This window comes from Amphibalanus amphitrite, unplaced genomic scaffold (genome assembly GCF_019059575.1).
Source record: "Amphibalanus amphitrite isolate SeventyFive unplaced genomic scaffold, NRLGWU_Aamphi_draft 000065F_arrow, whole genome shotgun sequence".
Lineage (NCBI taxonomy): Eukaryota > Metazoa > Arthropoda > Thecostraca > Balanomorpha > Balanidae > Amphibalanus > Amphibalanus amphitrite.
In genome coordinates this window covers 1,124,039-1,151,527 of record NW_024881561.1, presented here as the reverse complement: position 1 = coordinate 1,151,527, position 27,489 = coordinate 1,124,039, and the positions used below count along the sequence as shown (strand labels likewise).

General features: G+C 49.6%; 1 protein-coding gene across 2 annotated transcripts in view; it reads left to right on the top strand.

Annotated features, from left to right (window-relative positions):
* The first annotated feature begins 521 nt into the window (after nucleotides 1–521).
* LOC122378787 (sodium-dependent proline transporter-like) overlaps nucleotides 522–27,489 on the top strand; it is a 43,489-nt gene continuing 16,521 nt past the window's right edge. Inside the window, exons 1-2 of one of the 2 annotated variants that reach the window (XM_043360279.1) lie at nucleotides 522–660; nucleotides 27,227–27,433. In XM_043360279.1, the coding sequence (XP_043216214.1) occupies nucleotides 27,245–27,433 (189 nt within the window). In that variant the 5' untranslated portion in view covers nucleotides 522–660; nucleotides 27,227–27,244. Of the gene's footprint in view, nucleotides 661–14,338; nucleotides 14,557–27,226; nucleotides 27,434–27,489 lie in introns of those variants that run through there. The other variant, XM_043360278.1, reaches the window with a different exon arrangement.

Sequence of the window (27,489 nt, the reverse complement as noted above, 5' to 3'; positions counted from 1 at the left end):
GCTCATTACGCTCCGAGCCGGTAATCGTATCAGCGAAAGTGGAATCGGTCCGACTCCAAAAGCCGGCGTCCTTGCCTGGGGAGGCCGCTGGTCGACCCGCGCCCGTCACCCGCTCGGACCGGCCTGGTCTCTCCCCTGTGTGTGGGGCCGCGCCCGTTCCAACTGAACCGACCGCCGACCGCTGCCCGGCGGGTTGGTCACGCGTGCTCCCATCTGAAGCGACGAGCCCGAGCTGACCAGCACCACCGCTCCGACCTGTGACCTGTGACCCGAGCTGTGACCACTGCTGACCCGACCCCTCCGCCGCCGACCGCGATCAGACACACGACTCGTGACTCGTGAGTCGTGAGTCCATCAGTCCACGGGCCGCCGACGCGACGGGAGACCGATCACGTGCCGCGGCCGCCGCCGGCGCGTCTGTGGGCCGGGGCGGGTACCGGGTCTTCTGAGGCCGCCGTCACCTTGAGGGCCGGGCCGGTCGGCCGTCGGACGGTCGCTGCTGGAACCAGTCGCTGTCGGACCGGCACTCGAGGCCCACTGTGTCACCTGTGATCTGCGAGAGTGGCGCGCGAGCACCGGCGGACGGCAGGCGGGCGGTGACGGAGACAGGCGCGGGCCACGGCAGAGAGATCGCCACAGCTGCCAGGTTCCTGTCCCCAGGTGAGTCGGAGGAAATCATTTCGAATCCGTGACCCCAGATGACTTATGACAGCTCACGACAGTCCGCTCTGATTCAGGTCACGGTGAGGAGTTTGATCAGGTCACGGTTAAGGGTCCACCGGGTCACGATGGAGACTTTGAACAGGTCACGGCGCTGTTTGTTACCGATACTAAAATGTACCGTCAAGCTAGATAAAGTGGTAGAGTTTCACTGACAGCTGTGTCAGATGCTGTATCAGCCGCAGATATTTCCGAGCCGTACAAAATGTTGGTTAGAGATCACGACACGCTGGCACGGACTCGTTTTCTTTCTTATCTTGCAGGCATTCCTTTGCTGAACATCTCTTGGAGATATATTTCTCATTTTCTCTTTTCTCCTACCCTCTTCCTATTTATAACCATCCTTCTCCTTCTCCCTCTCCCTCTCTCTCTCTCTCTCTCTCTCTCTCTCTCTTTCTTTCTCTCTCTCTCTCTCTCCCTCCCTCTCCCTCTCTATCTTTCTCTGAAAACCGGGCTACGCTTTTACAGCACTTACTAATACAGCACCATTCTCATAAGACACCAGCGTGACGCCGAGGTTTTCCCCGACATTCCACATCTTTGGAGGCTGGCTGACTGCTGAGCCCATATCCCCAGCGTCTCCCGTGCCTGTGGGCTGCTCATCAGCTCAGGGACAGCTGACCACATCCCCGATAGCGCGGCGGCGGGCCGGAAACCACGGGAGCTGATCGTGAGAGCCGCCGACAGAGACTGCGGATAGGCGCGGCTCCCCTCCCCCTCCGCACTCCTGACGGTGTGACCCGACACCGGGGAGAGAGGGAGATAGAGAGAGAGAGAGAGAGAGAGAGAGAGAGAGAGAGAGAGAGAGAGAGAGAGGGAGAGAGAGAGAGAGAGAGAGAGAGAGAGAGAGAGAGAGAGAGAGAGAGAGAGAGAGAGAGAGGGAGAGAGAGACCGGCCACCTTTGGATAGCTAGCCGGTATATCGTCAGTGCTGGAAGCCCGAGTGACAAAACGAAACTGGTAGGAGAGCAGCAAGGACTATCGGAGTCGATATTTTCACATCCCAGTGGGAGGCACACGACACTGGTTATTTGATGGAACTGGGCAGAAGTTCACTCAAAAGTGAGCTATTGGCGAATTGTAGTGATCCGTCAGGGAGAAGGGCACGGATGTGGACAGGAAATCACACATTCCAGGGGCGCCGCCACGGATTTTTGACTGGGGGGGACGGACTGACCGACTGAAAACCCAAAAGTAGGCATTCTTACCGTGGCTTTTTCGGTCCCATGCATTCAAAGTTTAAAGCAAATATAGGTACCACTTTTAACATTGGGTTTTGAACTGAAGTAACAGTTTTGTAGCCTGAGCTGAGACGAGAACAAATCAGGAACTTTTATGGCTCAACGATCACCCTAGCCAAAGATATCGGTATCGATTTTAGGTTTGAATCAAGTTTGAATACTGAAGTCATTCCCATAATTATGTACACTTTGTCATTCCCTTACCGAGGAATCCATTCCCTTACGGAAAAATGCCAGCCAATCAGCATTCAGCTGTTACAATCTCTCTGTCTGGCTTGTGCACGAATCGGCGCGAAGCGCCACGAAAATTGGCAAAAAACATCAGGCAAAACTGCTCCAAAATACGAATTTTGCAGCCCGTTTAATAAGCTTGATACCAGAAAACCTTAGGTCAGGTCACCAAGTCAAGTAGTCAAGTCGCCTCAAAGTTTTGTGGTCCTGTCAACGGTATAGCTTATTTCTTAGAAGCTGAAAATTTAGTGTAGTTAGTGTGACTGCAGAACTGTGGGGTCGGAGCCGGAATCAGTCGGAGTTGACAGTTTTGACCAGAGTCGGAGTTGAAGTCTTCGAAATTGTTCAGATTTTGACTCCGAGGTCGGATTGGTTTAAAGTCATGCTCTTGGCTGGTTAGACGAAATATATTATGCCCGTTTTTGGCCAGTCGTGTTATACGACACACGTTGATCACGATATCACAAATCGGCAGTTCCGCGATGACAGGTCGGATACTGAGCTGGAGATTTTGTTGGCCGAGGTGACAAGGGGTCAGACCAATGCATGTAGGCCCATACCCCACATACTGAGTATCTAAACCTCCTGGACCCTCTCAGATTCGGCACCGTTCCATCTCTTCCATCCTCAGGACAGTCAAATCCTTCTCCTCCACGCCGCGATCCCCTGCTCCGGGCTGGACGGGCAACTCTATCCCATGCGGGAATGACTCCACTGGAGCTAGAGTCCGTTGCCGGGTACAGTGAGTGCCAGTGGGCTGGGCTGCCTGTTCAATTGGTCGAGTTCAGCCCAAGTGGCTCACTGGGGTGGCTGCCCAGACCAATTTCTCCCATTAATTCTTTCATCCTTCCGGCTCTGAAATGGTCTCATTGGACCGAAGGGCCTCATCAAATTTCGAGTAGGAAAACAACCAGTAAAACGCCTTTTGGGGCGACCAACGGAGCGAGCGAGCGGGTGGGTCTTGCACGTACGAAATTGCGAGGGGGTACCTCCAACCAACTTGTGCACTGCACCCTACTAACCGGTTTCTAACGATGTGCCAAATTTGAGCGCCATCGGCCTAGCCGTTCTCGAGATCTGTAAGCGGCACCCTGCACGTGCGCACGTGCAAAATGGGTCCCAACTGACTTTTGCACGGCACCCTAATAACCGGTCCCTAACCATGTGTCAACTTTCAGCACAATCGGTTCAGCCGTTCTCGAGATCTGGAATCGACCCCTGCACGTGCTCACGTGCAGCAGTGCCCCAACTGTGGCACATGGTCATGGATATGCATTGCCTGGTGGGTGCACCTACCTACCTACATGCCAACTTTCAGCGCAATCGGCCCAGTATGTTAACGAGATACCTATTGCAATTGTTACAAAACTGACACCTCTTCGTTTTCATGTGGCGGGTGCATAATGGGTCACCCACATGCATCGATAATAAGAAGGAATGAAGCTACCCTACAAAAATTACCGCATGTAAATCAGTCAAGTGGTTCCTGAGACATACCTAAGTCTCGCAAAAGCGTGACCACGGCCCGTTCATACTCAGAAATTTACCGAAAGACTACGCTCGCTTCGCTCGCTCCGTAATGAGTTTGGGGGGACGTCCCCCTTCCATTCTGAGAGTGGGGGGGACGCGTCCCCCCCGTCCCCCCCGGTGGCGGCGCCCATGGCGTGGAATAAAGGTATAGGTATACTGCAGCTGTTCCGGGTTTTCCTGTTTCGAGCCTGAGCTTTGTCATTTGTAAATGCTAGCAGAACTACATAAAAAGCAAGTTTATACGTACAAATGTCATACCTCGCTATACCTATAACTTTATTACGGAGCGAGCGAAGCGAGCGTAGTCTTTCCTTAGATTAACGGAAATTTCTGAGTATGAGCGGCCGGCCGGCCGGCCGGCCGTGGTCACGCTTTTGCGAGGCTTATATCTCAGCAACCACTTGACCGATTTACACGCGGTAATTTTTGTAGGGTAGCTTCATTCCTTCTACCAAGTATTGGACTATTCCCGATGCATGTGGGTGACCCCTTATGCACGTGCCACGTGCAAAACGAAGAGGTGTCACTTTTGTAATTGTTGCAATATCTCGGTAACTACTTGGCCGATTGCGCTGAAAGTTGGCATGTAGGTAGGCACCCACTAGGCACTGCATATACATGTGCCAGAGTTGGGGTGCTGCTGCACGTGCGCACGTGCAGGGGTCGTTTCCAGATCTCGGGAACGGCTGGACCGATTGCGCTCAAATTTGGTACACGGTTAGGGACCGGTTAGTAGCGTGCCGTGCACAAGTCAGTTGGGACCCATTTTGCACGTGCGCACGTGCAGGGTGCCGCTTCCAGATCTCGAGAACGGCTGGGCCGATTGTGCCCAAATTTGGCACATCGCTAGAGACCAGTTAGTAGGGTGCCGTGCACAAGTCAGTTGGAGGTACCCCCTCGCAATTTCGCACGTGCAAGGCCCACCCTCTCGCTCGCTCCGTTAGTCGCCCCAAAAGGCGTTATACTGGTAATAGAATTAACTTCATTAGCAAATAAAGTTGCTAATATTGCTTATTCATTATTTCCAAGACAAAGTATCTCTTCCACTTAGCTAAATACATGATAAGCTCTTTTTTTCACATTGCATGTAAAGGGACGGCATAGAGGTTACCTTTGATATCAAATCCAATACCGTGATCAATCACTGTCACAATCCAACACGGGGCGCCGTTTTAGGAGCTAAGCCCGTTAGTCTCCTTTGAAGATCGGTCACTCCGTACAGGCTGGGGTGCTTACCTGGAAGGTGGGTGGGGCTGCACAATGGTGGACTGCCCCAGTGCCGACACGTGCCTGACACAACACCTGTGTCGCTGACTGATGGCGGGAGCCCACCGCACTGATAAATGGAGGGCTGAATCGGCGCGGGAGAGCGCGGTTATGACAGTGAACAAAAGGGTAACCTGACAATAAACCCAGTCAACAATCAGCATTGAGATGGAAAGCACCGGACAATATCGTTTTTCCCTCACTTAGTCCGCCGTTCTCGCGGGTAAGGGACGAAGGAAGCGCCGCCGTTCATTGGTGTTAGTGTCTCATGCGCCACTGCAGTTACCAGTGAGTCTGATCTGGTGTTAGTGTTATGTGCGCTGATGCAGTCACCAGACAGTGACAGTGAGTCGGAGTGGTCTTGTGTCTGTTATTGTAGACACTAGACACTAGACAGTAAGTTGTGCGCTGATGCACTCACCGGGCAATGAGGTCTGATACAGTGGTAGTGTTGTGTGTTCTACTGCTGTTACCAGTGAGTCTGATCTGGTTAGTGTTGTGTTCTACTGCAGTTACCAGTGAGTTCGATCTGGTTAGTGTTATGTGAGCTGATGCAGTCACCAGACAGTGACAGTGAGTCGGAGTTGAGTGGTCCTGTGCTAATGTATCGTGCGCTGCACTGCAGTCACTATTGAACTGAGTCTGATCGTGTTAGTCTGATGTGAGCTGATGCAGTCACCACACAATGAATCTGACTGGTCTTGTGTCTGTTAGTGCAGACAGAGTCAGAGAGTTGTGCGCTGATATACTCACCGGGCAGCGAGTCTGATACGGTGGTAGTTTACTCGTATGTGTTCTACTGCAGTTAACAGTCTGCTCTGGTGGTAGTGTTATGTGTTCTACTGCAGTTACCAGTGAGGTCTGATCCGGTGTAGTCTTATGCCTGAAACAGACTCTTTCCGCACTCAGGAAATCGCATGCGAGAGCCTATTCAAATACATGGAAGCACGCTCGCATCAATCGCACGCACCTCCCGGATGCGATTGATGCGAGAAGAATTATAATGTATTTGAATAGGCTCTCGCATGCGATTTCCTGACTGCGGAAAGAGTCTGTTTCAGCCTTTACGAGTATGTGTTCTACTGCAGTCGCCACACAGTTCAGTCTGATTTGGTGGTAGTCTTATATGTTCTACTGCAGTCACCACACAGTACAGTCTGATCTGGTGTAGTCTTACGAGTGTTCTATTGCAGTCACCACACAGTTCAGGTCTGACCTGGTGGTAGTGTTATGTGTTCTACTGCAGTCGCCGCCGCTATGATGATTCCATGCCAGAGTTGCGGACTGTCAGGTCGCAATGAGGCTTTTCTTTGCGCCATCTTTATGAAATTGGTAATTATATGGTTTGACGTTCTACTTTATCGCCCATTGTATCACTGTGACCTTTGAGAACTAGTCTTTTACTCGCTAATAAGGAACGTTTTCCTCTGCGACCAAAATTAGCGATCCTATTGTTCGTATTAGCATCTGCCCGATGTTCAGCGTCTTTTTTTGCTGAGTATGGTCGGGGGTGATATCTTGAGAGATGTTATTTACCACCAAAGTTGGTTATTTGTAAGGCACCATAACAACAGCACGCGATGTGGAGTGGTCCAACTGGTTTCCCGGCACGCGGCGGCGAGTCAGTCCATCCCCGTTATCTTCTGTGTGTATTTCAGTACTGACAACGTTCTCAGAGGCATGCAACTCCTAACGGATACGCGTGTCCCTGCAATGGGTATTGGCGGACACGTAACGGCAGCGGTGGCAGGCAGGTGTGCTGATATGAAATGAGCCACATTGTGACGGGCAGTCGGTACCAGACACAAATACCAGCGAAATAAACACTAGCTCTGACTATGAGGCCTTGTATATGTAACATGCCCGTGTAAATAGTGTCCATCATACTTATTATATAGAGACAATGAGCATACGCTACCTGTTAATACACTATTGTGGAACAATTTGTAATCGTATCTTCTACTTTCACCATGCAGCTGGGCGCTGGCTAAACATAGTTTATAATGCAAAGCTGAACTGGTCCTGAACTGCTGTTTAATCCCGACTTATGCCTGCTTGTTGAAATAAACTATTGGTTTTAAGGTTCTTCTGCAACTCAGAGACATCGGAATTGTGTAGGGAATCGGGAGACATCGGGAGAGAACCGGTGGCTACCCACGCAAGTGGCTCGCATCTGAGTATCGTCGGCGATCGGCTCGTTGCGGCTAGGTCGTCCGTCGCGGTACCCAGTAGAGGTGGCAAAATGTGGACCCGAGGACCCGGTCCAAAGAACCAGTCTGGACCCATATGGGTCCAGACCGGTTCCAGGAAATTTTCTGACGTGTCCAACCGGGTCCTACCATAAACTATACATCTTGCACACTACACATTATTGCAAAATATGAACTGAATGAAGTGAATGTTTCTTTGCACACAGTAGCTCATGAGTATTCCCAGTGGAAAATAGGCTGTTTTACATAATGCAACTAATGATACCTACAAGTAGTTTGTATGAATTGACTTTTGGGGGACGGGTCCAACTGGTTCCGATTCCAACTAATAACGGGTCCGACTGGTTCCAGAAATGTCCAGCCGGGTCTGGTTCGAGTCTGGTTCCCAAAATTTTCATCTTTTGCCACCTCTAGTACCCAGACAACGTCGCGTGCTCGGGGTCACGAGCGGGTGACCCGGCCGCGCGGGACCCGCTCCACCGCACAGTGTGGCCAAACGCCAGATTAGCGCGAATTTAATCAAAAAACGAATTTTGGAATTTTGACTTTTTATAACTATCAGTCGATAGGAAATTGTCCAAAGTATGTCAATATCACAATACTTTGGTTCAATGTCTTCCTTTCGGTGTCCAAAAAGCTAGCTAAAGTGGACATACGCAATGCCGGTCCCGGCTGTGCTGAAATCGTCGAAAACCCGCGTCATGTTTACAACACATTTTGGCGTAATTGTCGGAAAGGTTTGGAAATAATTGGAGTGGCATATGACTACTGCGCCTATATTTGATAGTATACCCGAATTCTATAGGTATCCTTGGACTAACCGATGAGTTATGCTCATTTGAAAATGACCTTTTCAAACATCCCCTGAAAACACTGTCCATCTTAAAAACGTAGAGATATAAGAAAATGGCCAAAAAACTCCACGCCAAATCTGCCATGAGAAGATTCGCCACACTTTTCTGGACATGATCCATTCAAGAAACCCTGCCCCAACCTGCCCCCCGGCCTTTGGCTCAGCTTTGAACGTATCGGGTTGGCCCGCCCGGGGAGGTCCGGCTACAGGGTGGGCGCGGCGGCGGCTCCGTAACGTTACGCGGATGGCTCAACCGCTGTATTTCTGACTTGTTATATTGCAGAATACGGTCGCCAATGAATAAATCTTGACAATTTTTCAACCCTCGCTGATGAAGGGGGTGAGGGTGGGGGTCGAAAGGACCCCTCTCGGTTTTTCGCAAAAAGCTCATTTAAAAAAGCGGCCGATCGCGACGAAACTTTCAGTACCCTCGAGGTTATCAATTTTACACCTACCCATTAAATTTCACGACCCTGACCCCAATGACCTTTGACCTGTGACCTATTTCTCGAGACCATGTTTGGCCGGAAGCGCGATTGGGCGTATGTTTGCTTGCATTAGCCGCGCGTTTGCAGTCTTTTCGTGGTTTCAAGCGTCTAAACATGTGATATTATGATGTTGGTCCCATGCATTATGGTCGGTGTCAAGATCACTTGAAGGTCAGGTCAGTTCAATGACCTTTGATGACCTTGGCTCACCTTTTTTAGTTTTACATGTTTCCAGGCTAGTTTCTGGAGCTGATTTCGAATTAAGTAATCATTTGAACATTTAGGAAAAAGTTTTGGTGCCTTCGTAACATGCAACGAAGCTGTCACTGGCGGTTGTGACACCTATTAATTATGAATACCCGGCAGGACTGGTTGGCCTGACCTGACCTGACCCGACCTACGTTCGCGGCTAGCAAAACACCAATACGGGCGAGGGTTAATGACATGAAGGTGCTTATGGTGTAAGTCTTTGTTTTTACTCCCATTGTTGAGGTTCAGTCCTATCGGTGCGTGTATTTCAGCAACCATCTACCGATTCATGTGCTTCACTAGGAACATTCACACAGAAACATAATTAGATGTTGATTTTTTTCAAACAAACTTTGGACAATCATAAGAATTTACCAGAGAAATGATGGGAATTTCGTAAACGATTCCTCCTCCTAGCATGCCCATCATTGCTGGGATCCACAATTTTATGCCTCTTATTTGCGGTTAAATTCCAGGATTTCGTAATCAGAGTCGGAGTCGTTCGGAGTCAACAGTTCTGACCCTGCAGTCAGAGTCGGAATCGGAATCGATTTTGGAATCCGGACCAAGACTCGTAGTCTGAGTCACCGAAAATCCATCGACTGCGTGGACTTGCCATGGCTGCGGAGTCAGAGTCCGAGTCGATCGTATAAGTCGACAGTTTTGCCCGGAGTCAGAGTTGAAATTGACTTTTGAAAGCCGTAGTCGGAGTCGGAGTAACTTCATCGACTTCACAGCCCTGGCCTGGTAAGCACATCACCCGTCGTAAGCTAGTTCTCCTTACTTTTAGAGGCGGAACTATGCCATTATATGTCAGCAAGCATTTATAATGCATCGTAAAAGGTCTCACATAGGTTTAAGTGTCAATTTTGAAACCAGGGAACCATTTTCAACGGATCCGAGCAGCGCTGGGATTTAATTCGCGCTAAACTGGTGTTTGGCCACACTGTGACCGGTCTGACCCGCACGGAAAGACTGCAGTCACGCCACGGAGACCGCCGCCAGCTGACGGCACGGGACAATCAGTTCCAACGGCGCCGGGCGGTATACTTCTGGGGCTGCTGAGGACCTGTTCTGGTGGTGCTTACGCATCAGTCGCGATTGTTTTCATGAGAGCGGTCGATTGTTCGCTGAATGTGTCTAGTGGCTGTGTTTATGGTGGAGGGAAAGTGTTAGAAAAGAAACGGGAAACCCCAAAAGCGGATTAAATGCGTCTATTCTGATGAGAGCTATTGATCAATCGACTCAATTGATGAACCAAGTGAAAATTATTCTTTTTACAGGACTCTTTGCTATTGGTTTTTATGACGCAGCCTTCCAAGTTCCAAAAGACATAGCGACTATTCATGCAAAATGTCAATGTCATCGGCAGAATGACTTGCCAGTCAGCTGAAGGATGTTTCCTCCACTTGATGGCGCGTTTGGAGGACTCTGTGTTTTGCTTCTTCCATAACCCATGTGAAACTGCATCTTCCGCGTGTTTATCTCAGCCACGCACTACGCATGAGTCAACAAGTCACAGAACACACGCAACCATTATGGATGGCGCGACTGACGTCATCAGGGATGACAGCCACCGAAAGCCACTCGTCCAAAGTCCACCTATCGACAGCGCGGGGCCTTCCCGGTTACCGGCCGAGCCCGCGGCGGGCGACCGGGAGCCCCTGGCGAGCAGCTCCCGGCAGTCGAGGCTACCCCCGGCGGGCGCGTGCCCCTGTGACGCTCTGACAAAAGCAGTTGACTGCCAAGGCCGACGGGCGCCCCGGAACTCGGCACAAATGCCGCTGATCGGTGGGCCGCGACCGATGCATGCCCCCGGGCACTGCCGGGATCGGGTAAGGTCGAGAGGTTTAAACGGCGCAGATTTACGGGGCGTGACAGATAGCTGACATTGCGGGCGGCTGAAGTGGCGCACTCATTGTGACGGGAGTGCACGCAGAACGTGATTATAGTATGCAGCCAATGTCACAGGCATGCGCTTCTGGGGTGTGCCCTCAGCCCTGCATTCCGGAAGCTCTCAGCCTGTCGGTTAGCAAATATGAAGTTAGTGAGAAAAATAGTCGGGCTGGTATCTAGGAATTGTAGCACTTTAAACATTTCCATAATGCAAAATTGATTGATATCCCGAGCTAAAACTTAATGACACATTTGTATGCCTACATAGCTATCCAAACATTACATGGAGGCCGTAAAAAGTCATATTCCCAAAGTTCATCTTTGTATTAACTTAGAACAATTCTCTTTTTGGTTGAAATATTTTGTCGCTTTCTTTTGCACTTCACCTTCCATTAGGTAAAAGGGTAACAAAACTTGAGAGCTAGCATTCGAATAGAATAACGTAAACGCAAAAATCCTCCTAGACCTCTGCCGCGCTCTATACCTTCTGCTGAATATGATGACTGCCGATCCGGCCCTCCCCCGGCAGGCCGGCCTCATGGGACGTCGGAGACCCAATGGCCGCCCTGACCCGCTCAGTGCCATCGGTCTGCGCTTCTGCGCCGATCAGCAGCGCTTTTTGTCGCCGTTGTGTCACTCCCTCCGTCCATTAGGGCTGATCTGGTCTCTGGGAGCCGCGGGATCAAGGATAGGGGAAAAGTAGGCCGAACGAACGGACCTCCGTCTCAGAAGCGAGAGGTCAGCCCGTATCGGCGGGGTCGCCGCCACTATATCGGCGACTTATGGAAGCAAAGCGGCGCGAGAGATCGCTTTATACGCCTACCGGGCGGTAACCGGACAAAAGATCGTAAAGCAGAAGATCGTATGGCAGAAGATCGTAGGCAGTTGATCGTATGCAAAATATCGTAATGGATAAAGATCGTACGACATAATGCTCGTATGGACAAAAGATCGTATTCGCTAAAGATCGTCAAGGAAAATGATCGTATGCCAAAAAGTCGTAATGAATAAAGATCGTACGACATAATGATCGTATGGACAAAAGATCGTATTCGCTAAAGATCGTCAAGGAAAATGATCGTATGCCAAAAAGTCGTAATGGATAAAGATCGTACGGCATTATGCTCGTATGGACAAAAGATCGTATTCGCTAAAGATCGTCAAGGAAAATGATCGTACGTCAAATGATCGTATGAGATAAAGATCGTACAGTCAAAATATGGTATTCACATGGTGCAGCCCAACTCCAGCGCATACAAAGCTTATCAATTTCTGTGTTCGCGTAGTAAGTGGCCGTCGTAAGCTCGACCATAGTCCACTGGCGGTCGCAGCCGCTAGCAAAAGGGGGGGGGCCAAAGTCACACTCGCAGGACATAACATTTATCCGTCACCGGGAGGGGGGGATCGGCTAATTTTTTACGTCCACGAGGCGCCGCGCAGTTGGCATTACTTATGCTTCGTCCATCTCACTCTTACGTGAAATATTTAAGCTCAATTTAAGGCAAAATCACCAGTTCCATTTCCCGTCCCACGGTGCTTCCACCGGTCGGGCCACTGCACCATGACGACGGATCGGTGTAGCATAGGTATACTGGAAGGTCAGGCACGCGGATTCATGACCTTACCACTATAAAACAATTCGGAAATGTACAGATACCTCTTGCTTTGAACAAGCATGTGAAACCCAGAGAGCATTTTCAGACTATGACATTTACGCATATAGGTACGTAGTTGTGTGGCGGCAGCAGAGCGTAGGTACACCGACCTCTGGAGACCCCCACAGGTTCCGAGCTTTCAAAATTGGCATCTGAGGGCCGCGCGCGACTCCTGCGGTGCTTCGCAACGGCTCTATTGGGGCTCACTCAACCTGCCTAGTCCTGCTAAAAAGACTGGCCCTGAGCCCTAAGGACTTCATCAGCCTCTGCCAGCCCCAGGACCCACATCGGCTCATGGGGTCCCGACGTCGAAATATGAGGGAATCTGCGCGGGACCATCAGGACGTAAAGTAATCTCGATCAGGACCAACGTAAGGCTGTGCCGGAGACTGCGTGAGCCCTCTGATCTTCAGAAACCCACCCATGTATGTTTTCACGTAGAGGCCAGTTTAGGGCCCTCAGAGACCAATACAGGGCCTGGAAACTACAAAGGCCAGTAGTTTGAGACCATCAGAGACCGAGTTGGGCTCTCAGAGGCTAATGTGGGTCCTTACTCATTACAGGCCAACATGGGCCCTCAGAGGTCAGCGTGGGGCCCTAAAAGACCGGCATGTAATTACCGAGTTACTGAAATGGGAACAAATTTGGCACCTCTTCTTTTTGTATTTTGCACGTGCATTGGGGGTCACTCACATAGATCAAGGGTATCCGACCTTTGGTAGAAGGGATGCAGCTACCCTATAAAAATTACCGCAAGGCAATCGCTCAAGCCGCTGCTGAGATATGGGCCTCTCAAAATCATTACTTTTGCAAAACTGCTTGAACACCCTTGACTTCTCACGTGGCACGTGCCACGACGGCCACTGAGATGTATCAAAAGTAGTCAATTACGGGGAAGAAGGGATGGGGCTACCCAGCAAAAAAGACCGCAGGCCAATCGGTTCAGCGGTTGCTGAGATATAAGCCTCTCAAAAGCGTTACAGGCCGGGCCGGGCCGGGCCGGGCCGCTCATTCTGAGATTTTCCCATTATATTCAAAAGACTTCGCTTCGCTCGCTGCGCTCGCTCGCTCGTAACAACACTATTCTATACGATTATTTACTTGACGAACGTAACGTTACGATCTTTTGTCGAACGATCTTTTACAACATACTATCTTTATCTTACGATCATTTTCCTACGATCTTTTTTGTACGATCCATTGCTTTACGATCTTTTGCTTACGATCCTTGGTCGTACGATCTTTTGCGACATACGATATTTAGCTTACGATCATTTTCCTACGATCTTTTTCATACGATCAATTGCTTTACGATCTTTTGCTTACGATCTTTTTGTCGTACGATCTTTTACAACATACGATCTTTATCTTACGATCATTTTCGTACGATCTTTTGCATACGATCAATTGCTTTACGATCTTTTGCTTACGATCTTTTTACCGTACGATCTTTTACAACATACGATCTTTATCTTACGATCATTTTCGTACGATCTTTTTCCATACGATCTTTTGTCTTACGATCTTTTGTCACGTAATCCTACCGGGCATATGTCACGATGTCAGCTCAAATGCATACGCATTATAAAAGTGCAGTCTTCCGATTAGGAATGGTTAGAGTTACTGGGGAGGGAGCAATTCCTTTTTTGTCCTATAGGTAATAATTGTGCCTGCTAAACCATTTTACGATAATAATATCAGCCGCTCACAACTTAAATTAGGATCTAGATAGACACAAGGCACACTTGCAGTTGGTTAGGTCAATAATTTTCATCGAGATGTGTGTCAATCTAAGCGTTTTAATGAGAATGCGTAACACATGCATCTGTCCCTATGAGTTTGCCGCCAGTCCACCAACCCAGTCCGACCTTTGAGCCCTCCCAGACACCTGTCTGCGTTCGTCGACAGCCGGTGCTAGTTACGGAAGCTGCCGACAGGTGGCAGGAGCGGCGCTCGATAGCCGGGGGCGATGCTCCTGGCCGGCCGGCGGCAGGTGCGTTTCCCTGGAGCCGCGGCCGGCGCGCCCGGCGCTCGGTGTCAGTGGACTGCGTGCCGTGCTGGGGAGACGGGGTGTCGGGCCGCACGTGTCGCGTGTCAGTGCGGGTGTCAGAGTGTCAGACTGTGTCACCTGACCGGTGTATCGGCCAGTCCAGTCCGTGACCGGGCCGCGCGCCGCCCCAGCTCGGACAGTATGCCCTCCTACAGCTACAATGTCAGCGTGAGTGCGTCTGTTTTTGTCCGGCGCGGTGGGAGGGGACAGCCGAGGGAAGGTGGGCGGCCTTGGCGGGACGCGCGCCCTTTGGGTCGGCTCGGCCCGGGGTAAGGGCAGGCAGGAGGGCGGCCGCTGTGACCCACATACCTACCTCCTCGGCGGGCTGCCTGAGACGGTCATCGAGAGCGATACAAATACCAGCCACCTGGCGTGGTGCCCCATATTGTTATTAGGTCTGGCAGGGTTACACAAACAAAAGTTATTTTGGGTTAATTATACGAAACCTGACGTACTCAATTAATTACATCGGCAAAAGTAGGTATGCTCGCACGTCATTTTATAGAAGCTACTTATAGGTATGCATATGAGTGACGCAGTCCAGAGCTCCCTTCGAGGATTTGAACATGGCTCTTGCATCAGCATAATACATATTTTTATTCGCCAATATCGATATGCGATCCGTATGAAAACGCTCACATCACACGTGATTGCCTCGGATAGTCGGTGCGATCAAAATTACTTTAGGTGCCATGGGGCAAATAATCCCAAACGAATTCCGTTCCGTGCGTCACACGGAAATATTTATCTTCCCGTCTGCAGGCGTGGGTGCATGTAGCGTGGTGGACGGTGGTCAATGTCAGGTGCCTCTACATTCTACAATACGACTTGTTCTGCATCCGGTTTACAAATATTATTAACAATCATTATAGCTTATGTGAAAATTTGAACACTTCACTTAACTAAAAAATCTGATGTGCCCTCCAAATGTAAATCACATGACAGTTCCGTGTGTTCCTCGGTGAGTCCCTTTCAACGCCGCCTTGCGAGCCTCGCTACGATGTTTGGTAATCTAGTTTTAGCCCGCGCCCCGTTGGGCTCTGCCGAGCAACGCGCCCGGTTGGGGGGGGGGCCATTTTGGCCCCCCCCCCTAAGATCTCGAGAACCACGCAACATAGCGACAAGCAATAAACGGCGTTGGATAGCCCCAACGGGGAACTACCTTGTGACCCAATTTTATTGACCTAGGTCAAACCGATGACGTCACAGGTCAGGTCAAAGGTCCAATTTTCACCGTTTACAGGCATTTCAAGAAATGCGTTGTAAAATCGAGTAAAATGCATTTCATTGAAAATCATCGATGGGGAAATGTTCTTCAAACACATATTTTGCTATTTGAGGTCACTGATACCAGGTCAGGTCACAGAGGTCAGGTCACGGGGGGGTCACAATATGAAAGTGTCGTGTGATACATGTTTTATGGTCCATTTTACATGACAAATGCGATTATGTGGGTCAGGCAGCCTTTGGGGCCAGCTAAGGTCACATTTTGGTCAAGGTCAGGTCAAGGTCAGGTCAAGGTCAGGTCAAATTAGGTCAAATTTCAAAGTTAATTTTTTGCATAAAATGGGTATCAAATCGATGCAGCTCGTCACGGGGAGTTCAATGGTGGTCTTTGTTTTGCCGTACGTGGTCTAGAATCGCTAAAAATTGAGTTCAAAAATTTGACGTCATCATTTTTGAACAGTTTTTTTCGCTATAACTTGGCCAAAAAACGAGATATCGATCTGAAATTTGGTATGTATATAGAAGAGCGCCGGGACTATCACATTTATTCCGGTTTTTTTCGAAATTTGGAAAAATTTTGTTTTTTTTTAGTTTTTCTAAAAAAAATCAGTTTTTTGATTTTTTTTGGTCAAAAACCAAAAATTTTGAAAATCCGAGATAGCAGTTTTGTAGCGCCGCTGTTTGTCTACTAGACCATATAAAGAACTTTGAAATTGCTTGATAACTGTAGATTTGGTGAGCGTTTCAAGATTGCATGTTTTTTGCTCATTTTTGCTCGAACATGACCTCAGTTTGACCTCAATAACTCCTGACCTAAGGTGACCTAAGACTTGAAATTTGGTGTGAAGGTGTCAAATTGATGTTCGAGAAGGTATTGAAAATTTGGCGGCGCTGCGCGCCGCCGTTTTCTTGCTATTCAGGAAAAACCACAGGGGGGCCAAAATGGCCCCCCAACGGGGCGAGGGTTAAGTTTGGAGATAGTATGGGTGGAGTTGGGGGATAATTGTCCCTTCTCCTCAGTCAATGGCGTTCGGCTGGAGGCTGAGTCAACTCAGGAGCGGATTAGCGTCGGATGATCGAGTCTATTAACCTTCGCCCCAGTGGGGGGGGGCATATGTTACCACCCTGTTGCGTTTTTTGCGTGTAAATAAAAAACCGCGGCGCGTAGCGCCGCGCCGCTTGGGGTAGCCTTTGGTACATCAATTTTGGACAATGTGTGAAATTTTTGACCCCAGGTCATGTCAGGTCAGGTCACCAGGTCAAGTTAACTGACCAAGCCTAAAAAAGTTTGCAATCATGTCCAGCCTGCAGTGTTTGTCAGAAATGTTTTAAACTTGGTGGATTGCATGATGTTATGGGCGCCTACAATTTGTATATCTCGGATTTTTTATATCCGTGACCTAAGGTCAGGTCAGTGGCGTGACCTTTCCATTACAAGTCAATGGAGAAAAATGAAAATGCCTCTAGATCCGTGTGTACGCATAGGAACAGTCCAAGTATTTCAGGATCACAATGATTTGGACCACCCGTGATGACCAAGGTGTCATTTTTGCTGATAGCCTCTAGAAAGGTCATCGGAGGTCATTTGAGGCCACAAACAGATTTTTGCCAATAACTCGCAATTGGAAAGAGATAGAACGCTGGGGATGGTCTCATTGTGTTTGTCTTGCCGAGACGCATCGACTGATAACAACACGACCTTTTCTGGTCAGGTCATGACCTTGACCTGAGGTCAAATTTTCAAGTTGACCTTTCAAGGTCAAATTATAGTTCATTCGACGCGTCTCGGCGAGAGGTACACGATTCTGGCGATAGAAATGTCGTGGCTTTTTGTTATCGAAAGTTATTGTCGAAAAACCCTTTTCGTAAAAACAGCTATTTTTGGAGTTTTTGCCCTCTGGAGGCTAAACTCGTGACCTGAGGTCAATTTTGATAATAACCTTTTCAAAAGAAGAGTTCAAGAGCTATCGATTGCTTTTCCATGCGTTTTTCTAGCTACCATAGTTCCTGAGATAACGGCATGTTTTCTGAAAAATATAATGACATTTGGCAAATTTTGACCTTTGATGACCTCTGGTGACCCCAATATTGCTCTAAGATGAAAAATGACTCAAATACTTTCAAACGTACGCATTGAGAGCTATCGACTGCTTTTTACCGCGCCTTTCTAGCCCTCTTAGTTTTTGAGTTAGGGGTGGGTGGTAACATATGCCCCCCCCCCCCCCCCCACTAGGGCGAAGTTGGCTGAGATCGCCACTGGGGCGCGGGTTAAAAAAGCACTGGAGGAAAATGGTCTATTTATCTAACTTACTATTCCAACAGAATCCGTCTGTCTGTGAGTCTGTGTGTCCGCACATCGTGTAGTGGGTTCAAGTAACCTCGCCTACAGGGCAGACGGTACGGCTTAGGGGGCTGAAATTTGCACACCCTCTAGGTGACAGAGCGGGTCAACGCCTTTTCTAGGTTCCAACTCGCTGGGGTACATGGTTGGCACGTGGCGGGCGCCGGAAGAACGCTAATGAAATTTTGATCGGTTCGTAGATCTTCATTGAGAGCCGGGGTCGACAAACTTTGTGAGCTAAATGCATGCCGATCGGCGACGGGTGCCTCGCATTGGCGGATGGGCAAGTTTTAATTTGAATAAAAAGTGGCGAGAGAATGTGTTGATTTTCGTTCGATGGGAACAGTTTGTGATACGATTTTACAAATTCACCGCATTTGCCGCAATGCGCCACAATTATCTCAGGGCGTCATTTTTGCCGCAAATCGAACAGTTTTGTTAAATATGGTCCGATATGGGCGCAATTAGGTGCAAAGATGCATGCTCAATCACCGGGTGAAAATGCGCCACGTTTGCTGCCGCCGTTTTTGGTACACCTTATCATACATCAATTCTACACATGTTGTGAAAATTTCAGACCAAGGTCATTTAAGGTCAGGTCACCAGGTCACTTGAAGTGACCTCACCTCATAAAAACTTTCAATGTCTGTCATAGCTACACCGAGTGACCGATCGCTTTGAAACTTTCAGCGATTGCTAAGAGCAATAGCATGTACAAAATGTATATCTCGGAATTTTGATATCGATGACCTAAGGTCAGGTCAATTTTGCGACCTCCCCATTATAAGTCAATGGGAGAAAATTGAAATGCGCCTCTTTTGGATGAAAGACATTATAAACACTCCCAAACACCGAATTACAAGTGGTTTAGACACACTGAACTTGAAAATGGTGTCCGTGACCCTTGTTTATGCCCTGAGGTCATCTTAGGTCACGAATGGTATCTAACAGTTTTTCGCAAATAACTTTTGATAGAGGCATGCTAGAGCGATGAAAACGCCCTAGATGTGTTCAGCTCGACGATACAGATCGACTGATATGCAACATGACCCTTTCCGGTCAGGTCATGACCTTGACCTGAGGTCAAATTTTCAAGTTGACCTTTCAAGGTCAAGTTATAGTTCATTCGATGCGTCTTGACGAGAGGTACACGATGCCGGTAAAAGTAAGCTCGTACAAGGCTTGGGTCAAAAGTTATTGCAGAAAAACTGGTTTCGAAAAAATCGGCTATTTTTGCAGTTTTTGCCCCCTGCAGGCAAAACCGTTGACGTTAGGTCAAATCTGAGAGAATTACTCAGAAAGGGCGTTAATAGGGCTATCGAATGCGCTTTTCCGCGGCGCTGTAGCTCTATTGGTTCCCGAGTTATGCGTTGGCTTCTTGGAAATTTTCGACATTCGACCTGGAAATCGGCGAAATTTTGCCTTCAATGACCTCTGGTGACCTGACCTTTGACCTGACCAAAAAATTGACCGAAGTGATTTCGTCATTATTTTTTACGCTCTTTCGAACGCCGCCTTCCGCGTATCGCTACGTGGCCCAGGAGCCGAGTTACAAGGGGGGGTGTTCAAACACCCCCCCCCCCCCCCAGCAGGGCGTGGAAATCCAGGACCCCCAGCAGGGCGCGGGTGAAGGGTAATGGAATGGCACGAATAGGAGCAGTGCTAAAAGCACTTTTAAAGTCTGTTTTTTTAATACTCATTGAATCCAATTATTATACGACCTGACATGACCCAGTGGTAGGTAGTGGTAATGGTAGGGGTAGTGGTAGTGGTAGGGGTAGTGGTAGGGGTAGTGGTAGGTGTAGTAGTAATGGTAGGGGTAGTAGTAGCCAGTAGGGGTAGAGGTAGTAGTAGGGGTAGTGGTAGGGGTAGTGGTAGGGGTAGTGGTAGGGGTAGTGGTAGGGGTAGGAGTATGGGTAGTAGTAGTGGTAGGGGTAGGGATAGATGTAGTGGTAGTGGTAGCGGTAGGGGTAGGGGCAGTGGTAGTGGTAGGAGTAGGGGTAGGGGTAGGGGTAGGGGTAGTGGTAGGAGTAGTGGTAGGGGTAGGTGTAGTGGTAGTGGTATGGGTAGTAGTAGGAGTAGTGGTAGGGGTAGGAGTATGGGTAGTAGTAGTGGTAGGGGTAGGGGTAGCTGTAGTGGTAGTGGTAGTGGTAGGGGTAGGGGTAGGGGTAGGGGTAGGGGTAGGGGTAGTGGTAGGGGTAGTGGTAAGGGTAGTGGTAGGGGTAGTGGTAGGGGTAGGGGTAGTGGTAGGGGTAAATAGTGGTGGAGGTAAAAGTAGAACAGTGGCCCGGGCTGATCCCATCGAGCGAGAGGTGACCTACATATGTGACCTGGCCTGACCCAAAGTGACCGGAACTGATCCCTTTGACCCGCCTTGACCCCGTATCAGCCAAGTTTTATCCAACAAAGCCCCCAGAACAGTTCTTTTTTAATTCTCTTCACATTTCCGTCCATATCTATGCTTCTAGACGACATATCGATTTGAATCGAACACCATTCGAAAGCAAATTGGCTGGTGCCGCAATTTTTTCCTACCACGCAGCAAAGCAAGTGGCGGAGCCGCTTGTCTATATTACTATTTGAGGAGGGTGCGTCTGTCCGTTACCAAGGTCCCGACTTGGTGGTGCTTTGCGTGGACTACAGGCCAGACCGTTGCACCTATCCCGGTGAAATTTGCACAAGTTATAGATCAAGGATGCGCGACGTGCCTTTGAGGGGTCTCAGCTTGATCGGATTGATAGGGAGCGCGTGGTGCGTGCTCAAAAAGTGCAAATTCGCGTCATAGACTTTACATGTATAAATCGGCGTGCGAAATCGGGCGAAAACGGCTAATTTTGGCCGACACGGGTCCAGTTCCCGTGCAATATCTTGGTGACCAGGGGTCCGACCGGCACGGGGAAAACAGCATCGTGTAGATAATTGAATGAGCAATGGAATCGTGTGCGATACAGAGGATAGCACGCGCCACGTGCACCGGGGAGGGCACTTTTGTTGAAAAATTGCGGTTTTTGGCGGATTTTGGAATTGATTTTATTTTTAGGTGACCGTTAAACAGGGCGAGTTGGAACAACGTCTGTTGGCAAGAGAAATGTACCGCCTATCATATAAAAATTGTGAAAAGCTGATTGATCCAAATCAAGGTGGTACAAATCACGGGAGAAAATGGTGTTTGTCAATTTTGTGTCACTTTGTTCATCAAAATGGCTTTGCTCCATGATCTGATGTATCTGGCAATCAAAAATGGCACCGTTGGAAAGAGCATTCAATTCTGACCAAGGTTAAGTCTTCATTTTTGCATGATGAGCAACAGTATTCTAAAAAACGTAAATTTTCCAAACCATTGCATCGTCATTTTTAGCGAAATTCATCGATGGCCCTCAAAAGACTTCACGCCAGTTTTCGAATCATTCTAAAGTAGAACGCATGATAATACGACACGGGCACCTCGATGCGATGTATCTTTTTGTTTTCTTACAAAATGCTTGGCCGTCAAAAAGCAATCGAACGAAATGGATATCTACCAACCAAACCGACACAGACCAACCCAATACCCACGGGTCAAAAAATCCCCCTTCGCGTTGCGGAGCACGCGGGTAACCCTAGTGATGGCTATGTGTAAGCATAGGCGGTCCCAAGTGGGGGCCACCGGGGTCATGGCCCCCCCTTTGGTTTTGAAAGGTGGGGCCATAGTATCTTTTGGCCCCACCTTTTCAGATCGAATAAAAGTCCTATTAAACTTTTTGTATGTTTCATTTTCTGATTAAAAAAGGTCTTTGTTTCGCCATCAAAGGAAGTATATTTCACTCATGAGTGGGCTCAGTTTCGTATTATGTCAATTTAGCGGCCAGCGTCGCTGGTACTTGTTTCCGAGTATGGTCGGATGTGAGATATACTCTAACCCTCGCTCGCCGGACCTATTGGTTTTCTACATACGCGCCGGCCGAGGGGGGGGGGGCGGGTACGACCCCCCCCCCTCGCCGTTTCGCCCCTGGTGGAGCTAGCGCGTCGCAAAAAAACGAGCGTGTGCGCCGTTACGAGACGCAGAGATTGGTACCCGATTTTAAGGTCCTAGGTCAACCGGTGGCCTCTGAGGTCAGGTCAAGTGCCCCAGGGTACGGTTCAGTTTTTGGTGAATAACTTCGCAAAAACGGCCACAGAGCCGCGATTTTGGCAGCATCGTGTTCGCCTCGCTCAGGCGCGTCGAATGATATACTTTTTGTTCGGGTCAGGTCAACTTGGGGTGTTGACCTCAGGTCAAGGTCAGGTCAGCACCCTAAGGTCGCGAAGTTGGTCGAAAGAGGTCATGTCGCATATCATTCGATTCGGCAGGTCTTCCTGAGTCCATTGGTGGCTTCCGCGACTCGCTAGCTCAATTTGATCAAGAGTTATTGACGAAAAACTAATATGACCTTGATGGCGTCATAAATGACGTCACGCAAGGTCAACATTGCAAAAGTGACGCATCTAACCTTGCAAGGAGTGCATCAAATCACGATTCTGTGTACTTGAGATAGTTGGAGATCGTTCCCGGCGCCAGAATAGCAGTTTGAATTTTTCCCCATTGACTTATAATGGTGAGGTCACGAAAATGACCTGACCTCATATGACGTTTAGGAAAAATCCGAGATATACAAGTTGTGAAACTCATAATGGATACTACATCCTGCAAGTTTCATTTCCCTGTGACATCTCCTCTGGCAGTGAAGGCGTTGCGAAGTTGCGACATCTGAAGACCGTGCAGAGGTTCACTTATGGCGTCATAGGTCAGTGACCTGACCTGACCCAAAAATGCGATGGGTGTCAAAAGATCCGGCTTGAATCAAAGGTCAGGTATGCCAAGTTTCAGCTCTCTATCGCTAGCGTGTTCGGAGCTATCGCGAAAAACCCTATGGGGGGCGGCACCCGCCCCCCCCCCCCTCGGCCGGCGAGGGCTAACTTATATGGAATATCAGCGTGGGTTTTCTTGAAGCTCTCGTAGGCCCAGCATTGGCTGGCATGAGACCCTCTTCGGCAGTGGCGGGTGGGCCCTGCCTAAGAAATGAGCGTGGCTCTAAGACACTAAAGTACGACCTCATGGGTTGGTGCTGTGCAGCTCAGCAGCCCATTGGTGACCCCGTATGCCGGCTTGGTTCCTTTAAGATTAGCGTGGGACCTCCGGGGTCTGGTAGAGCTCGCATGAGCTAGTATGTGATCTAGGAGGCCCGTGTTGTGTACACAGTGGCGGTCGCGGGGAGGGGGAGGGGCATCAGGGTCATGGCTCCAGGTTCCCCCCCCCCCCCCCAGGTAAATAAGGGGCCATCATATCATTTGGCCCCCCTCCCAAACAACCGATGGGCCCCCATGGGCTATAGGGCTCTGGCCCTTATTCGATTGTCACGAGACTCAAGAAACCCACGCCCAGCTTTTAAATAGCTCCCACGCCGGTCTTCAAGCGTACTACACTGACCTCTGAGGGCCCTTCAGTGGCGGCCAAGTGCCCACATTGACCGCTAAGAGGCCACATCGACCTCTGAGGCCCTTCGCTGGCCTTTGAGGGTTATAAACCGGCCTCAGAGACCCCAACCGGCGTCTGGGGACCTCACGACGGTCTCTGGTGACCTTATTTTTGTCTCTGGGACCTTTTGGTACCAATGTGGGCTTCGCACTGGCTGCTGAAGACCCGATGCCGGCCTCTAAGGGCCCGCATCGGCCTTTGAGGGCCCATCTTGGCCTTTGAGACCCTCTGCTGACCTCGGGATCCAACGCCGGCCAATACCGGTCTTTTAAGGCCCCACGCTGACCTCTGAAGGCCCATGCTGGCCTGTAACGGCCCACTTTAGCCTCTGAGGGCCCAACTCGGTATCTGATGGTCTCAACCTACTGGTCTTTGCAGGCCCTGTACTGGTCTCTGAGGGCCCTAAACTGGCCTGTATGTAAGTGAAAACATACAGGGGTGGGCTTCTGAAGTTCTGAGGACTCACGCAGACTCCTGCAGAGCCTAACGTTGGTCCCGCTCCCGATGGTCCCGCGCAGATTCTCTCATATTTCGGCGCCGGGGCCCCAATGAGCCGGTATGGGTCCCATGGGGCTGGCAGAAACCGATGAAGTCCCCAGGAACCAGGGGCAGTCTTTTTAGCAGTAGGACTAGGCAGACTGAGTGAGCCCCAATAGAACCGTTGCGAAGCCCCGAAGGAGTCTGCACGCGGCCCTGAGATGCCAGTTTTGAAATCCAGAAACCTGTGGAGGGTCTTCAGAGGTCGGTATACCTACTATCTACCTACTCTGCACCACCACACAACTACCTATATCGGTAAATGTCATAGTCTGAAAATGCTCTCTGGGTTTCACATGCTTGTTCAAAGCGAGAGGTATTTGTACTTTTCCGAATTGTTTTATAGTGGTAAGGTCATGAATCCGCATGCCCGACCTTTCGGTATATGCTGCACCGATCCGTCGCCAGGCCATGGTGCAGCGTCCCGACCGGCGCGGTGAGCACACCGTGGAACGGTAAATGGAACTGAGTTCAAAAAATTTACGCAAGATTTACATGGATGTGTAGCATAAGTTATGCGAGCTCCGTGGCGCTTCGTGGTGTAGATTTCGCTACACACCTAAAAACTTGGCCGATCACCCCCCCCCCCCGTGACGGATAAATGTTATGTCCCGCGAGTGCGACTTTGGCCCCCCCCCCCCCTCTTTTGCTAGCGGCTGCGACCGCCAGTGTGTGTAAGCTATAAATGCTTTGCTTTGCTTCATATTTTCGAACGAACAGTTAATTTTTTCCATATTTCTGCCTCGACTTTTGTGGATGAGATCGTATATCTCAGCTACAACACATTTGGGTGTCATATTGTCGTCTATTTTAACTTTGACATCTTTCAACCTTTTCTTTCATGGCGGAATTCGACAAACGTCGACTTAAGTTATTTTCTGGGGGATATCCCAGTGTTTCGCCTTCTTCGCCCGACTACAATATAAGCATACACAGACTAGAAAGCGCTTTATGTCATCAAGCGTAGTCATGAATATGAGAAACTCACTCTCAGCGATTATTTACGCTAGGCGATCACTGTCTGAAAGGCAAAACTCAAAGGAGAAAGGGAAATGTGAAATAAATGACGCCGTTTCTGACTATCCCGTGGCTATTGACACCACGTTCAAGGCTGTGTTTTGTTTAAGATCCGTTACTTCTCTTATCAATAGGTACAGGTAGGTATACGAAGTTCAGGCGAAATGTTATACAGCAATATATGCCCGTTTCAGACCGACATTTTTTTAATGAGGTGCATGTCAACAGCAATGGCTAGCCTATACTCAAACATAACAGATCTGTTCCAGAAGGTCTAGTTTTCTGTGAATATAACTGATACCGCAAATGGGAGAGCAAACTTTTCGATACAGGCATGAGAATCATTTTACGTTTACTCTAAACGGTTACTATTAAATCAGTCACAACAATTTGGTCGCCGAAAGCGTTCAGTGGTGCATGCCGGGTCGATATGTCCCGGTACGCTTTCGTTCCCGCCTCCCGGTCACCGTCCCGCCGGGCCGGTCGTCCGTGCCTGGACCGGTCACGGTCGGGCCCGGCGTCAATAGCCGACACTGGCCGCCGCGCCGAGCCGACAGCAGACACGTGAGAAGTGGTCTATTGTGTTCCCACGGACGGCTAGCTCCGAAATTTACCGAAATAGGCGCCCGAACATCGATTATTAGAAATTCAGGTCGGCTTCGAAAACGCTATCAGGCAAAGTGTGATGACCTGACACTGGTTCTTGATTAGGTTATTCAAAAGTTCAGGTGAAAGGCTAGTTAAGTGGTTAACTCTTGCTTGTTTTTGCTGTTGAAATTCTTATCAAGAAACAACTGAATTTGAGGTCAGACAAGCTTTGCAAATATCAAGAGTCATGAGAGCCAGATAGGAGAGTGTATGACTATATGAACACTGTCGTGTTTAGAGATAAACGAGCAATATCGCACTGCTTCATTCATAATGTCAGGCGAGTCGATTATGCTTCTATAATTTATTTACTTCAGCTTAGCTCGAATTTTTAATGAACTGATTGATGGATTCAGAATTAGCGCATGACCAGACGATGAAAACATTCCCGGGAAGTGTGAATTGAAAACCGTCAGCCGTCATACAGGCGGTAGGACCTTCAGCCATCCTTACAGGCGATAGGACCGTCAGCCTTCCTAACAGGCGATACGACCGTCAGCCATCCTAACAGGCGATAGGACCGTCAGCCGTCCTAATAGGCGATAGGACCGTCAGCTATTCTACAGGCGATAGGACCATCAGCCGTCCCACAGACGATAGGACCTTCAGCCGTCCTACAGACGATAGGACCGTCTGACACTCCCGTCGCCCGTCCGCACCCGGCACCTCGACCGGTGTGGGGCAGCTGGACAGGAGGCCGGCGCCGGGCGTCAGCTGGCGCGCGACACCCACCCACCCTCCGGCTCACTTATAAAGCTCATTGACGGCCCATATAGCGGTCCGTGGTGGCCCATTATAGGCTCATATCGGCCAGATATGTGTCGCTGACGGTTCACAGTAGCCAGCTATGTGACGATGTATGGCCATCGCGATGGCGATCGAACCTTCATTTTCAGCGAGACGGCCTCGATCGGTAATATTGGCGGCTCATCTTGGTATGGCACCATTGTGAGGGTGAGGATTATGTTGTTCGAAATCTGGTCATTGATCCCATCAGGGAATGGACTGTTTCTGTTTTAGACTTCCGGTGTTTCGCACAAGATCACGCCACAGTTTATATACCATAACATTAATTCACGTATCTCCTTATGATGCGGCACTAATCGCACGATTGCCAGTGCGGAACGGTACCCAGTGAGCCACTTTGGAAATGTCACAGCCGCCGGCGGTGTCACAAAAATACACTGCTCGAAAGTCGAACCAGTCCCTGGCAGTGCTGTGTCACCGACCTGCGCTGTGACCGGGTCGACCGCCGGTCCGCCGCGGTCCGGTCCGGTCCGCCCACGGTCCGCCCTGGTCCGGGCCGGCGGGAACGGGTCCCGGGCCACCGACTGGGCCGTCCAACATGGACCGGTGCTTTGATCCGATCAGTCCAATTAATGGACCACAGCTTTGGTCTGATCGGTACACCAGGGGCAGACTGGGATCGTGCATTCCGCAGGTATGAATCCCACGTATATATTTAGAACAACACATGTCCATTGGCAGTTAAGTAACGCTATATAGTCCCGAAATGGGCACATTCCGAAGTAAAAATTCAACAGAAGATGCTAACAGCTTTCTTCTCTTTTCAGGCTCCTCCGGTGCAAACAATGAGTTACCGGCCGAACGGTGGCTCTGGCCACCCGAACGGACATCAGAACGGACATCAAAACGGACACCAGAACGGACACCAGAACGGACATCACAACGGACATCAGAACGGACATGGCCCCTCTGGTCAGTCCTCCTGGAAGAGCAACTACGTGCCAGCCTACAGCAACGGAAAGGACCACGCCCTGGTGAGTAGTCGCCCTAGTGAGTGAAGTTTGAATTATCCCCGACAGGATATTGTCCA